The sequence below is a fragment of the Gopherus flavomarginatus genome, chromosome 17 (genome assembly GCF_025201925.1).
Source record: "Gopherus flavomarginatus isolate rGopFla2 chromosome 17, rGopFla2.mat.asm, whole genome shotgun sequence".
Classification (NCBI taxonomy): domain Eukaryota; kingdom Metazoa; phylum Chordata; order Testudines; family Testudinidae; genus Gopherus; species Gopherus flavomarginatus.
This window is the reverse complement of record NC_066633.1, coordinates 5,704,019-5,719,801: the sequence shown is the minus strand read 5'-3', so window position 1 is coordinate 5,719,801 and position 15,783 is coordinate 5,704,019. Positions and strand designations below refer to the sequence as shown.

The 15,783-nt window shown below is 36.7% G+C and overlaps 1 protein-coding gene across 3 annotated transcripts in view; it reads left to right on the top strand.

Annotated features, from left to right (window-relative positions):
• Positions 1-216: 216 nt before the first annotated feature.
• The window catches only part of CAMSAP1 (calmodulin regulated spectrin associated protein 1), a 44,150-nt gene continuing 28,583 nt past the window's right edge, over positions 217-15,783 (top strand). For all 3 annotated transcript variants that reach the window (XM_050926671.1, XM_050926672.1, XM_050926670.1), the window contains exons 1-5: positions 217-259; positions 947-1,109; positions 12,516-12,778; positions 12,985-13,146; positions 15,027-15,107. In XM_050926671.1, coding sequence (XP_050782628.1) covers positions 947-1,109; positions 12,516-12,778; positions 12,985-13,146; positions 15,027-15,107 — 669 coding nt within the window. In that variant the 5' untranslated portion in view covers positions 217-259. The remainder of the gene's footprint in view (positions 260-946; positions 1,110-12,515; positions 12,779-12,984; positions 13,147-15,026; positions 15,108-15,783) is intronic.

The window sequence follows — 15,783 nt, the reverse complement described above, 5'->3', positions numbered from 1 at the left end:
CTTTCCTCGAACGCGGGCGCGAGCCGGTCCTGCCCCCGCCCCCCCTTCCTCGCTAGCAGGCGGCCGGCAGCGCGCGCTGTCTGGGGGCTCGAGGCTGAGAGCGAGCGCGGGCGCGCGCCAGCCAGCCAGCCCCGGGGTCGGCGGCGGCTCCCTAGGTCCGTGTGAGCGGCGCACCGGGACCGGCCTTAAGCCTCCCAGCCCGCGCGCTCCGCCCGGGCCCGCGCGCGGCCGGGGCATGAAGCTGCCGTAGCCCTGCGAGGTGAGTGGGGGCGGCCGGGCCTACAGGCCGCGGGGGCCGGGCGGAGGGCTCCATGGGGGGTCGAGGGGCCTCAGTCTCCCCGGCATCCTCGGGGCGCCTTCCCCATCCTCTGCCTGCGGGCGTGTGAGGACGGGGGCGGCCCCTGAGTCAGTGCCTGGCCAGGGAAGGCGCCTGAGGTGCTGCCCCCCCGCCCCGCAGCCCGGCAGGGATTCCCGGGACCAGCCTCCAGCAGCAGCTTGGTACCTGCTTGTATTGTTAGGCTGTTCCCGGCCGGGGAGGACAGGGTGTCTGCGGCAGGCAGGAGATGAAGGCTAGCTTGGGAGCGGGCTGGAGACCGAGCCTCGGCTTGTCTGTATCGGAACGGCTGTGATGAAGATGGGATTTGTGCCCGTGCCTCGCGGATACGGGCTGGTAACAACTGCAAAGGGTGGGGGTGGCTTTAGGCAAAACTGAAATGCAGGGTGTCAAAGGAGAAGGTGGGCTTGCATGTCTTTCAGGCGTGGGCGCATTTTCAATTGCCAAATAGATCGAGCCAATAAAAATCTTTCGAGGGTCTAAAGGCCTGTGTTGTTCAGTCTACAGTATTGTGCCTGGTGTGATGCATTTGAATGAGCTGTTCAGGCAGCTAGTCTTCTGTGTGTGTGTTTTTTAAATGTAATGGAAACCGTTGCATTGTTTTTGTTTTAGATGGTGGATGTTGATGTTTGTGCCGTTGGAGATAGCATCAGAAGAAAAATGGATGCCCTGACAGATAGTGCAGTTGAGATTGTCCCTTTGGAGCTCTATGATTCAGCCAGAGCAAAAATAGCTGCTAATCTACAATGGATCTGTGCTAAAGCCTATGGAATAGGTAAAATCGCTTTCATCAGGCAATAGTTCTTGTCTCTATTCTTGCCCTTTTCATCTCCCCTGCCATCACACAAGTAATTAAATCAGGTTTAAATTACCTTTGTTTTCATTATCAATAATGTGTCAAACCTATTCCCATGTAATAATCCAGTATTTCATGATGCATCTAATAAGAATAAAGCAAACAATCAGAATAAAGTGGTGTATCAGGAAACCTGACAGTGAATGCTATCTATTGTCACTATGAATGATTTGTACTTCCAAAATCTTATTGTTCTTACTAAATAGGTTTTTCCTAAACCGAGCTGTTTGTTACCACCTGCAGACCTTTAGCTATGTAGGCCTCAAAGGCTTTATCCTGATTCCTTGTCTAGTCATCTTTACAGATTGGTGCTAGGACCTTAATGCTGTTTTTTTTTAACCACATTGTCATGTTAACTTCTTTTATTTTAATTTTAAGTTATGTAATTTATGAATCTGCTTCTAATTAGTAGCAGACTATTCCTTTTTTCCAAAAATGTGAACGAAGCTAATTTATGAGTTACAAATGCATTTATCTACATTCTAGAGTACAGGGGAGGAGGTAGTGTGATAAAGTAAGGAAAGATACTTCTATAAGCTGTTCTTTGTCAGAAACCATTGAAATCCAAAGAGTTTTCCTATGGCAATAATAAAGATTATGTTGGAACCTTGCAATACAGGCATCTGTATCTATTGCAGTAGACCTGCTTGTATATTGTGAATTTTTGCTTGCTATCATTTGAACATAAATAGCCATGCTGTATATAAACTTGATGGAATACTTGTCTTTATACAAAACATAACAAAAAACATGCAAAATCTTGTTTTGGAAAATTAGATAGCCCTGTTAATCTAACTCTAATTTGCTAAACTCTAATATGCTTACTGGATTAACAGTAGCTTATTTTGTGACAGGGCTGAGCAAAACAATACATTCCTGCAATTAAATATTTTAGATTGTTTTCAACAAGAATATTGGTTTCTTCTAGTGTTTTTTCAGAATTGTCAATATTTTCTGTCACTTTTGTATTTTTCTACAATTAAGAGTACAAAAGAGAGAGTGATATTGTTACTTTTAAGATTTATTTTCCTTTCTATAGAGTGTGAAGTTATTGCATTTTATGAGAGGAGTGAAGGGTAAAATAACAATAGTATGATTATCTAAACAAAAAAATTCTTCTGCAGCCTTTGGGGTTGTAAATATAACATAAATGTTGACTACTGCTACCACTATTAATAATTGGATATTCATGAAATATATTCATGTAGGACAATGCCTGTTTAGTTTTCAAGTGCTTCAGTTGTTTGTAATGCCTCATTAAAGAGATTTTTAGTGAGTAGAAATAAAACATGCTTTGCAAGTTATAGAGGTTCATTGTTTATATTTTGGCTTTGTTTCAAAAGAAGGACCTAATCCTGCATTAGGATCCACACACATGGATCCTGTGGTGCAGAGGAAGGATGACTGACTGCCTCATGTTTACAGTGGCATTAACCTTTGTGGAATTCTGTAGGCTCAGAGATCTGTACTTATGCCTTAATCCTGCATCAATCTGCTAAATTTGTAGCGTATACTAGTTAGAGAACTAGCTGTTATTAAATCAGTTGTCCTTTTCAACACTAGAAGTTTAGCCTAAAATTCTTATTTTTATTAAAAACAATATACCATTGCCAGTGATAGATGTGACGAGAACACTTGTGTAGAGAAGACTCCTGTGGCTACTGGCATTTTTTTCCCACTGTCATGTAGACCTGCTTGGATCAAATGTAAATAAGAGTTAAATGTCAGCAACAGTAGGAGCATTATTTTCAGTAGGTACTTTCATTGTTGCTACCTCTGGTTGGCTTCAGTGGGACTAGCTGCAATGTGTAAAGTTAAGCATTTGCAGAAATATTTGTAGGATCTGGACCTGAGTGAATTGTCTCCATATGGTGAGTTGCTTTGAGATATATTAGCATTACTTTGCTTTTTCTTTCCTAATCATAATACATCCTTTTCTACATTGTCTTCAGTGACTGCTTTCCTCCATGATTTTCTCTTTCTTTACATGATGCTTGTTCTTTCTGTTTTCTTCTTATAAAATCTATCTGTATCATACTCTATTTCTAGTTTTACTCCGTTCTCTTCTACTTCTAACTCCCACATGCTTATTAATTTGTATTATGATGGCATCCAAGGGCCTCAATGAAAATTGACTCTACTCTGCTGGTGGTTTAGAAATACACAGGAAAACATCATCCCTACCCCAAAGAGCTTAATTTTAGGGCTTGACTACACGATGGGGTAACGTGCACAACAGGGCTGTGATTTCTAAAGTACACTGATGTGCTGTGCATTAATTGGACTGTATAGATCTTGCTGGTGCATTCTAAAGTTTACTTAGTGCACTTTAACATAATGCTGTTTGAAAAAGTACTATGTTAAAGCACACTAGGAACCTTCAGTGCACACCAGAATGGTCTACTCTGTTCAGTTAATGCATAGCACATCAGACCAGTTACTGCACTTAGGAAAACACACCCCTGTACTGCTTATTATCTTACCACATCGACGATCCCTGATAAGTAAATGTAACAAGAGGTGGAGAGAGGGAAAATAACAGTGATAGTTAACCTAGGTAACAGTGTAATTATATGTGCTTATGGTTCCAGATCACTTGAAAATTTTTAAGCTCCATTTATGTGAAAAGTTTTTAAGACACTTACTTAACAAACAAGCATTATATAAAATAAAGGGAGGCTCCACTAGCCACAGGGCAGTGCCCTGTAGTAAAAGCCTATCCCTGGTGCCTGCAAGATGCTGAGATTTCTACCACTGAGCTCTTGCAGTGGCTCCTACTTTGAGATTCTAAGTTTAGTGTTAGGCTGGCTAGTAGGTATCTGAGAAATAAGAAGTGCACCAACAGCCTCCTCGGCTGCTGAAAGGAAGGACCCCCCGTCTGGTTGTGGGGACAGATTTGTGAAAAAACAAGAGGGTTTTTTTGGGGGGGGGAACCCTGTTCTTTTTTCCTTTTGAACTGCTACGTCACTGAAGTATTTACACAAATATAATATTTGAGAGCTGTGGGTACTAAAGTGTTCAGTTTTGTCTGAATATCCGCTGTAACTGTTCAAAAATGTTAAAAGGGAGATGTTGAGAACATTAAGGTTCTTGTTATGCCTGTTTGTCTTGTTAGGAAATAATGAAAAAGTTGTCTAACTGTCTAGATGCACTGAATGAAAGAGGAATGAATGGGTGGAGTTGTTGGTCATTATAGGGGTGTGGTTAGTATAAACTTCCTTTGGATGTTGAAGAGGGGAGTAGATGGAGCTGTGAATTTTTATGGGGTCTTGGCTTACTAGAATCTAGATAGGTCTGGAAGGTGGCCAAGACATCTGACCACTTTTGTTTTGTGTATGAAGTTGGCAAGGTCATCTTATTGTTTCATGCTCCTGTGTTGAATTTACAAAGTGATGATTTCTCAGTCTGACTATAGTAAATGTGAAAGCCAATGATGAGTACTGCAAATGGGTTATTAATGTTTAATGATTACCAAATGTTGGTGTATGAATTATTCTGAATTAGCATGGCTAACATTGAAATAAATGGTAGGAAAAATTGAATGGATTAAAGTAATGAAAACCTAATTTACAAGTAAAATGTACACACCATCAAGAGTTTGATGGATAGCAGTTTTGTTCGTCTGAAAGTTCAGGAAATCTTTTTTCATATACTTCAAGATCAAATGGGCTGTTGAATGAAACTTTTCTATTGGAAGTGGAAGAGCAGAAAGTTGATGAGATTGTTCTGCAAGTGAGATCTCTTTATGCCATTGTCTTTAAAAACATAGCTGTGGTAATTTAAGCCTCTATCTTGGGCTTATCATCATCATCATTCAGGAAAAGTCTGTGATGTCTTTGGTACCTGAAATATAGCAAAGATCGATTTGTGATTATGCCTGTAATTGACAGGCAAAACTCAAACTTGATAAGAAATTTTCAGCCTTTGTTCAGGCTAGCACAAAAGGAGCAATTAAAAAATAGTGGAGCACTTTGCCCTTGATATACTCTTCCAGACTAATTTAAACTATCTGGACCAGTACTAGAATAAGAAATAGGAAAAACAAAAGAGAGAAATAATAGAATCTACATTGACATTCATTGGTAAAATGAGAAATAACCCAAGAATTGCTGTATGCATCTATATAAGAAGAATACTTTGCTATTTAATTCTATCGATTCTTTATCTGACAAGAAGCTTGTATAATACTGTGCTTCAGTTCCTGAAGATGTCATCATGAATGTAGAGTAGTATAAGGAGATCTTTGCTGTTAAACTAGAAGGATGTAAAGTTTGCAGTTGTCATAAACTTTGATGTTTGGATGTTCAACCGAAGTCACTCAGGTGCTTTTGAAGATCCCACCTTAATGTACAAAAGCAATTGACAGAAGTTTTAAAGGAACTTGGCAGTCTACGGGTGGTACTTTTGCAGACTCATTGCTTAATTTTAAACAATAGGCCACATACTGGAAAACATTTGCCAAACAGCATAGTGAAATGGACCTGATCTTTGTCAGTTTTACTTTACTCTCAGGGGTCTGAATAGCAGCAGTCAAAAACTGACAAAACTGGTGAGTTTTCATTTTGCTGAGTCTTGAAAAAACAATGAGCAGTAATAAAGGTATTGGAGGTCTGCAAGTTTAGTAAGACAGTACTGCATCACTTTACATTTGGAAAGTGATCTTTGTAACCCTCAAGATGAGGAGCTTTAAATTCTTAAATGAAAACTTAGAATCTACAAAATAAATGGAAACTTTCCTTGGTGAGTGTCTACTTGCTAAGGGTAAGTGCATTTTTTTTTTTTCAAACCCTGGCCTATAAAAATATCATTGCATCTGTTTAACAGATGGAGAAACAGAGCCAAAAAAAACAAACTAACCCTTGGTTGGGAGCACTGTAGTCTGGTGGCTTAATCAGAGTACTTGTAGGGGAAGGATCAGACGTGGTTCCTAATTTTGGTTCTGGTACTAGTTGCTGTGACCTTTAGTAAGTCAGATAACTTCTGAGCCTTTGTTTTCCTGTCTATGAAGTGGCAGTAGTATTTACATACTAAATAATGTTTTGTGGTGCTATATAGGGGCAAGTATTACTGGCAAACATGAAATGGAGCTTCTGGTTCCCAGCTCTATGCTAAATCTACTAGATTATTAGGCCTCAGAGGTGGTATCTTCAGGAATACAAGTTTTTCAAAGTAGCTCTTTGCTATTTTGCAAAGATTTTAAATTACAAAACATTTTTCTGAATATTTGTGAGATTACTACAATTTCATTGAAGTTTTACCATTTTAAAACATGCAGATTTCATGGAGAAAGGAAGTCCACAATTAATATTTTACCCATGTTACTAATGTCTACATTTGTAGTATTCACCTTTTTAGTTTGAGCACCAAATGCCATAAAAATTAACTTTTTTATTACATTTTGACAGTAAAATTGGATCTGGGTCCAGTCCACATCACTCTTGCGACTGTAATAGCAACATCTATGTGTAAGGTTTCTAGCCTGGTTTCCCTGACTGATGTGGGTAGGGTTTTTTCCCTCCCAAGTAACATTATTATAGATGACCTTAGAGAAGTCTATAATACAGTTCTATAATACAATTATAAGGACAAAAATCTCTTCTAATTGGTCAGGGAAACATGCAGGAATGACTTCAGACCATAATGTAGACAAGGCCTTAATTGCAGAGCAGGAGTGATTAATGCTTTATTGCATTTTAGTGTAGCTTTAAGTATACACATGCAGGGCTTACTTAAATGATTGTGTAGACATATTACTAAGTTAAAATTTGATATAAAATTAAATTTTTGCTTGGATTTTGGTTCTCTATCGTGGTATAACACCTCAAACAGTGTTATTCTACTACCTGCTTTTGTAGTTTTGATAACAAGTCAGGTGTTTCAAACTGGTACATTAGTCCTTAACCATGATGTGTGTGTGTGCATGTGCGTGAGTGAGAGAAGGGGGTAAGGAAATTGTATTTTGGGGGAGGAGGAGAGAGACACTCTGGAAAATGTATAGCTGGCTGCTGTTAAATTTGAAGTTATTTTAAAAGTTACTTAAGTAACTTTTTTTTAGTGATCTGTTGTATACCAAGTGATTTACATATAAGACTGCTCACTTTTGGAAAAAACAGAATTCATTAGTTTGTGTTAGAATAAAAACTTTCTAATCAGGAATAATATAAATTTACTTTTGAATATTTCTTCTCTGAAAATAGCTGACTGATCTTTCTGCTTTACTCACTGGAACAATTAATTTTTTTTATTTTTTAGTTAATAATTGGAGATATACCAATCTCCTAGAACTGGAAGGGACCTTGAAAAGTCATCGAGTCCAGCCCCCTGCCTTCACTAGCAGGACCAAGTACTGATTTTTGCCCCAGATCCCTAAGTCACCCACTCAAGGATTGAACTCTCAACCCTGGGTGTAGCAGGCCAATGCTCAAATCACTGAGCTATCCCTCCCACAAAGAGCACCTAAGATTCTATGCTGGTGAGACTTGAATGCTAGAATAGATTACCTCATTATAACTCCTTCTGGCATATCGGATTAATTGAGAGATATCAATGCAATGATCTTCTCTCCATAGTGGGTTATCTAGCAGCTTATCCATGTAGTTTTGCAGACAGATATCCCCTTGTGACATTTGCATAAAATCAACGTATGAGGGAGATCCATCCACCTCTTACTTTTTAATGTAGCACACTGGATTTTTAGACAAAATAGTATTCACAGAACTTGCTGAATAAGTGACTCGCCCCCTCCCCTATCTGACACACTATAGTTCTGCATATTTCTGTGAACAAACATTTTGAGTAGTTTTGAAGATTGTTTTTTGAGCACCTAAATTTGACTAAAACTAGCAATTGGGAGACTATGAAATCCTCTGGCATTGTATTATTAGGAACAACTGATCAAAAAGTTTGATATAAAAAACAAGTTATTTGTGCAAAATTTTATATGTAGCATTACTTGTTACTTGAAAACTGACAACTTTGGGGATTAATATGGTAGTATAGTGGGTTTTTTTGTTTTTTTTAATATACTAAGTGTTTGGGACTTTTTGTTTTACAAGGATATATATTAATTATTAAACTAATGAGTTTGAATTAGGATTTTTATACTGTATCTTAGATGTAATTAACAGTTTTAGAGTTAACTCTTCTGTATTTATTTTCAGCGAAGTCTAAGGCTTTGTCTACACTACCATTTATACCGGCAAAATTTATGTTTCTTGGGTGTGGGGAAAAAACCACATCCCTGAGTAACATAAATTTGCCAGCATAAGTGCTAGTGTGCACAGTGCTATGTTCTCTCACCGACATAGCTAACACAGCTTGTTGGGGTGGTTTTATTACCTTGATGGGAAAGCAGCTTTTAGTGTCGCAGCTGCATCGGTGCTGCTGTAAGCTCACTCTTGTAGACGTAGCCTAAATGCATTCACAGTTTAAAAAATGCTAATATGTGTAAAAGGACACTTAGAAAAGGTGAACTAGACTGTTTGGTTACCTAACTGGTACTTGATTATTGTGTATGGTTAAAATGCTGCTTATGAGCGCTGCAACACACTTTTTATTAAAAAAAAAAAAAAAAAAAAGCATTGTGTTTTTAAATGGGGAGGCAGAGTAAATATATATATGGCATTTCAAAGTTTATACCTTTTCCCATCACAACCCTTCATATAGTGGCATCTTAAAATGTTACAATTTTTTTTGTCATTTAATACTGTATCAGTAGGCTAATTCAATTGATCTAATTCTGTTAGCATATTCCCTACATTAGGGAGGTGTAAGAATTTTTGAATCCATAAATATTGTGCATGAGCGGAGAGAAGGGGACAGGAGGTGTGTGTGTTGTTGTATTTGGATGGCTGCGTGCTACATATAGAGAGGTAATTGGCAGTTAGAGATGTGAGACTTTGACTGGTTAGGTGACCTAGCCTCTCCTTTAAAATGGGTTTTGAACCTTAGAAGTGATGTTTGCTGAGGAAGACAGTCTCTTAGACCAAGGAATAACCTAAATGTGTAATTGTGTGATGTTGCTAGGAAAGCTTTTATTGCCACATGTTTGAGATTAATACTTTACATGTTGCAAAGCCACAAGGGTATTATTCGAGTTTTCTGAAACTTGTGATAGTAAACATTATACCTTTCATTCTGCATCACATTTTGTCCCACTTAGGTTTTTTTAGTTCCCAAATTTTCTGCTTCATTAATCAAGCTAGTTACTAAGGTTCAAGTATTCTTCCTATGGGTTTATTTTAATGATATCCACAAGAACAGTATAAAGTAAATCTGTATTATAAATACAAAAGCTTACATTGTTACAATTTTTAGTCATTGACTCTCGCTATGAGAGTTGCCAAACAAATCCTGTAAAACTGTTTTAAATTTATAAAGTATCTTGAGAGACTTTTCTTCTAAATTTGTTATTACTAGAATCAGTGGTTAAACATCCAGTTGAGTTGAGTGGGTGTAATATCAAGTCCATCAGGAGTTTAATGTTGCCTATTGTGTGTATATGTTGTACGTTTCTATTTGTAATTTGTTAAAACTGTGATAGGCCTTAGCTTTTAGGCATTAAATTGATAAAACTTCCTTGCATTTTTTTCTGAAGGAATATTTTTACTTCTAACTCTGATGTATAAGGTACAAAAAGTCCTAGAAAACTAGACTGGACAAACATTGCTATGGAATTAATCAGTGACATTAAAGAACAGCAGTAAACCTCAAATGATTTTTGGTACTGATGTGAAGACTGAAATTATTTCTAGCTTTGATCTTCATGTTAATTGTTCAGAACAGCAGTTGGTAGTGTTTTTGTATGAGTTGTGGACTGCGTACTATACTGTCCATCATAAACTGGGGCAAATTAATTCTTCTAATTACCTTTAAAATATTTTTCTTAAAACTCAAACCAGAAATCTTAGGATGCCATTATAGAAAGCTAGGTAAACAGTGCTGCTGTACCTTGAATTGCTGAATTTTCAGTCTCTTTATTCAGATGGGGACCTGAAGGGATACCATCAAATTGAAAACTACTCAGTTTCAAAAGTAAAGTGAAAAGTAGTTTCATGTACTACACTTATTCTGGGCCCTTCTGACAATTTTTGTGGTTGTACAGTCAAATTTTCATGTCTTTGAAATGTTTTTCTCTTCTATTGCCTTGTCAAAACCCACCAAAATTGTGAACTATATAGGGAAATCAGTGAAAAGAACTATACGTAAGGTGCTTTCAAATGCACAAAGTAAAAAACAAGCAGAATTTTCTGTTATCTTTTATAGTAATCTTAGATGTTACTTGTAATGATAGCAGGTACAGGGCCCAGTACAGTTGGCACCCCAATCTGGGTGAGGCCTCTAGGTGTTCTTGAAATATAAATATTAAATAACGTTAAAACATTTTTTAGACAGAAGGTTTTTTGTTTTTTAAGACAATGACCTTTTAAAAAGGAACACACCCATTGTTGTAAAGAGTTCTATCTATTAGAATGCTAGAGAGAGCATTTGTGGTTTTTAAGCACAAACATCTGTATTAATTAGACCACCGCAGTTTCTGATCTTTCATCCTTCCCCTGGAACTGCAGCTCTGGGTTTTTCCTGAAACTAGTAATCATTTTTAAATTGAGTTATGGCTCAACCATATTATAACACTAGCCTGATGAGTGTAGACAGAGCTGAAATAATTTTAACTAGATTTTAAGTCTTGAATCTGGCAGAGTTTAAAAACTCTTCCTACTATAAATCTGTAAATTAAAGGATGGATGCTAAAAGGAAGCTGTCAAGAAAAGTGAAACAAAAACTTAATGTTAGTTGTCCTTGGTAAAGCACTGAACTTGAGCAAATGCATTCTGAGCTATTGTGGGGGAGAACCCAAAAACTTGCAGTTAGAGTTTTAGGAATGTAACTCAATAAGAAGTTAATTCTGGTAACTTTTAACATAAGAATTATCTAGCTTTTGACGTCATTTTTCAGAGGGTCTTTAAAAACTATGTGATGTGAAAAGCTAATAGAAATTTAATATTTTCCACTTTTTTTAATGGAGCAGTTATTAAACCACTTGCAAATGCTTTACTGCAGAGATTCAGGGTTCCAGGTGGCTGGAAGGATTTTAAACACTCATGTAACCCTGCCTAGACACAGTGATAAAAATATAGGTGATCACTGGTGCTTTGTCTATACTAGCACTGCTACTGTGGAGCTGCACTGATAGTAGCAAATGTAGGAATTTTAAGGGGAAAAAATCCCACTGTGGACAAGGCTGAAGTCTTCTGCATTCATAATTTAAAATGTATGTAAATTACTGTGCTCCAGGTCCCATGTTCAAGTTTATAAAAACATTAAGGTGTCAGATGTGAAACTGTGTTGCTTCATGCTGAAGGCAAGGAGGTGATTATTGGAAATCCCAGTTAAATAGCTTTTCCGTCATATAAAAAGGGCTTCAAGGCTAGTATTGTTTTAGCTTCCGTGCTTTCATTATGTTAAGTAAAAGTTGTTGTTTTTTAAGTACCAGAACTAAGATTAATCAATTTTGTAAACAATATATAAAGCAGCTGAGGTGTGTTTTTTTATCAGCTTCTGGACTTTCTTGCTAACTGGTGCTATTTAAGCTTTATGTATGTTTCCCGTCACATAAGCATTAATCCTGGGTTAAAAAATTGTTGATCCTCCTTTTTCATGTGGTTGTGTTCATCCAACCCCTCTCAATAATTGAGCACTAAATACTTTAAAATAAAGTGGAAACATCTTTACTACAAGCAGATGCTTATGGATGCTGCTTGAATTAACCTACAGTTTTGTTTTGAAACAGTGTATTTTGCACATCTGTGATGAACTGCATCAATAGCCGGGATGCTCTGAATAAATGGTTAACAATATTACTCTTAATTTTAATTGTAAATCTCTCATGCACTACCCACCATGTACGTAGCCCTATTCAGGGAAGCACTTAAACATGTGTTTAAGTCTAAATGAAATCAGTGGGACTTAAATATGTGCTTAGGTGCTTTCCTGAATTGAGGCCCTTGTGATTTAAGAGAACTAGAAGTGCGTTGGTTTTTAATGTGACAGTATTGTGAATAGGAGGAGGGAATGATATATGTTGCTACTTCAATCAAGCACATGCTGTTAAATATAATTGAAAACTATTCAGCATATAAAACTACAGACTTCATTTTATTTCTCATTCAGTATTTTTCTTTTTGGTTGCAAAATGAACGACGCAGTTTGTTTTTAATATGTATGTGTTTTCTCTCTTTCTCATGTTAGTTTTGAATTCAGGTGCAAAGTTTTCACTTTTGCTTACAACTGCATCCACTTGTTTGAGACTCTCCCTCTTTGTTTCAGATAATATCCCAGAAGAGCTGAAGTACCCATTTTACATTGACCAGTACGAGCAAGAACATATTAAACCACCTGTCATCAAGCTGTTGCTGTCCAGTGAGCTATACTGTCGTGTCTGTAGCCTCATTCTAAAAGGGGATCAGGTAGCTGCTCTGCAGGGACACCAGTCGGTGATTCAGGCTCTGTCTCGGAAAGGGATTTACGTCATGGAGAGTGATGATACCCCTGTGTCTGAATCTGATCTCGCCAGTGCACCAATCAAAATGGTTAGCTTAAAGTTCAGAGATGGGTTTAATCATTAAATCTCACTCTTGACTTTGGGGATAAATAATGGAGTGATGAGCTTTTCACCTCTAGGTTGCTTGTCTCAGCACTTTTTCATGTAAATATATTGTAAATACAGTTAGAATATGTAAAGGTGTTTATTTCTTGATGTATGTTTGACCGCAAATACTTTTGGTTTGCTCCTTAGGGTTCTCATATGGCAATGATTGATGCTCTAATGATGGCATACACTGTAGAAATGATCAGCATTGAAAAGGTGGTTGCTAGTGTCAAACGTTTTTCTACGTTCAGTGCCTCAAAAGAATTACCCTATGATCTGGAAGATGCAATGGTTTTCTGGATTAATAAGGTAAAACTGATATTTAGAAAGGATTGCTTACTTCTAGAAAATTGTAACTTCTAAAACTGATTGTTAAAAAGGCTTGATCAGTGCTTTCTCCATGTTTTGTTAGGCTTCCGTTGCCGGTCATGTCCTCTTCTGATATGGAAGAAAACTATTTGTAATTACCTTAGAATGTCTTGGCTCTGCACAGTGGCAGTGAGCCAACCACCTGTATTCCCGGAGCTACACAGATAGTAGTTATTGCTTCCTTTTTGTACACCTGCAGCTTTTTTAGATTTCTTCCTCCTTGGCTTCCTCATCCCCCTCCAAATGCAAATTAATGTTTGCCAAGAGGAAAAGGACAAGACTAGTAGGGGAAATACATTTCCTTTTTTTCTTAATGGCACAATGGTAGATTTTTTGTTATCTTTTCAATATAAATCAAATTAGAAAATACTGCAGTTGGTCTGTTTCCACCTAAGCTACTTGACAACTGTCTTTCAGGCATACTGTGAGGAAAGAATGTTTTTTTTAAAAAATATTTGTGTTTTAAAATTGTACATGGAGGTTGAACCAATATTTATCAGGTTAGAATCTGCCAAATAGGAGTTGGAAATAAAATTGATTGTAGATACTAACATACCAGATGATTTTTAGTAGTGGAAACTGTTGCTATTAAAAATACTGCTAATTAAAGATGCAATTTTTGAAAGTGTTAGGAGTGAAGGGTTTGGAAGAGATGGCCTGTGTTTGTTTAATTTTCAAACCTGGAAGTAGTATATGCAATGTAAAAATAAGAATCCCTTTTCTAAAGGGAATCAAGTAACTTTGTGATATCATTCGTTTGGTAGATGAGAAAAGCATATTGTTTCATGTTCACTAGCCAGATAGATTGGATTTTGAATATATTTTACTTTAACCACATATGAAACATTTCGAAGGCTATCAGTTTAGAGTTTATACATGAAATCCTTGAGCAGTAGTATTAGTGTTTCCTTTACATTCCACACTTCTTCCTCCCACAGATTTTAGTGCAGTACTGTAAATCTTGTATTGGCTAGAAAGTTAATAGTAAATCTGTCTAGGATTTTTTTATATATAAAAACAAATTTTCAAGAAATCAGGAAGCTGGTCTACATAACTGTTGAAACAAAATTACTTCTCAGATTTTTTATTTGCGTAAAACTTTTTTATTGAAAAGTAACTTCTCGGGTTATTAATCTACAACTACTCCTAATAACTTTTGCATTCTGTCAGAATTGTGCTCTGTTGCCAATGGGTAAGAAGATCAGCTATATAGAGGAGTGGGAAGAGACCATTATTTAAGAGATCTGGGGACTATTCATTTGAACTAATTAACCCCTGCTCTTGTTTTTGAACAATGTATCTGTCTGTGTGGCTGCACTGAAACTATTTAAAGAGAGTCAGTTTCTACAGTGCCAGTTTTATAGTACAGGCAACCCCAACACAACTAGAGGAGAGTAGACCCCTTTATTGTGTAACAGTGGTATACACAACGAAAGATGAAAGTTAATTGAATTATTGAAGTTTGTATTGTAGAAACATGCCTGCCTCTCGCAGGATAACTAAGAATGTAAAGCACTTTCACTTCTAAGTATTTATTTTAAATATATCTGAACATTTTTTGGAAGAAATTACTGTTATGGCTATATTACTAATTAAGCAATTGTATTTGCAAAGCGGTACCTTATGTTGCTGCAAAGCTTACCAGTATCAGTGGAATGTCAGTTGAATTTAGAAGCAGAGTTTAAAAAAAAAAAATCATGAGTATTATGAGTCTTATTTCTACAATGGTGGGAAATAAAGATTGATCATTATGTTAAGTGATGACTTCTGGAAATTGGTATGCAATTGCATTTTTATGATCTTTTCCTTTATTATTTTAGGTGAACCTTAAAATGAGAGAGATAACAGAGAAAGAGGTCAAATTAAAACAGCAATTACTGGAAAGCCCAGGTCACCAAAAGGTAAAATATATTTAATTTTCTTAGTAGCTGAATTATGAACATTGTCAGTTAAAACTGAAATCATGCTGTAGAATCGGATATAAGTGAGTTTCAGTTCTTTTTAAATAAAATTGATATGAGGTATCCTCCCCAGTGAAATTCATTTGAGATTTTGTGTAAACAATTTGTTTTCTATTTATCTGTAATGCCCTTACTTCCCTTTAATCCCATTAGTGCCTTTTGTCTTATCTTTTTAAGTTTTGGTTAGTATTGAAATAGCTTTGAATGCTATGATTTTGGTAAATACAGTCTATGATTTCAGTACCACAAAACATACAGCATACGTTTTGAAGTCCTTTCAGGCACAGATTCTTTGTGCATAAAATAACTATAGCAGGGAAATTCAGGAGGTTAATCTAACTTTAATAAGTATGTTCTAAGCATTCGAATGGTACATCTGTGTGTGTGCAATTTTTACCCTATTCTCCCTTAACTTATGTTACAATGCACTAATGTTGCAAAGATATAGTACACTTTCATTACTGGAGAATGTAAAATGGATTTTCCTCAATATAAATAAATAAACAATACTGATAATCTCAATGTATGTCTTAATGAAGCCTAAAAAATCTTTCTTATGCTTATCCCTCAAATTGGCACTGTTGAGTAAAGGGATACAATTGTAATATGCATAAAT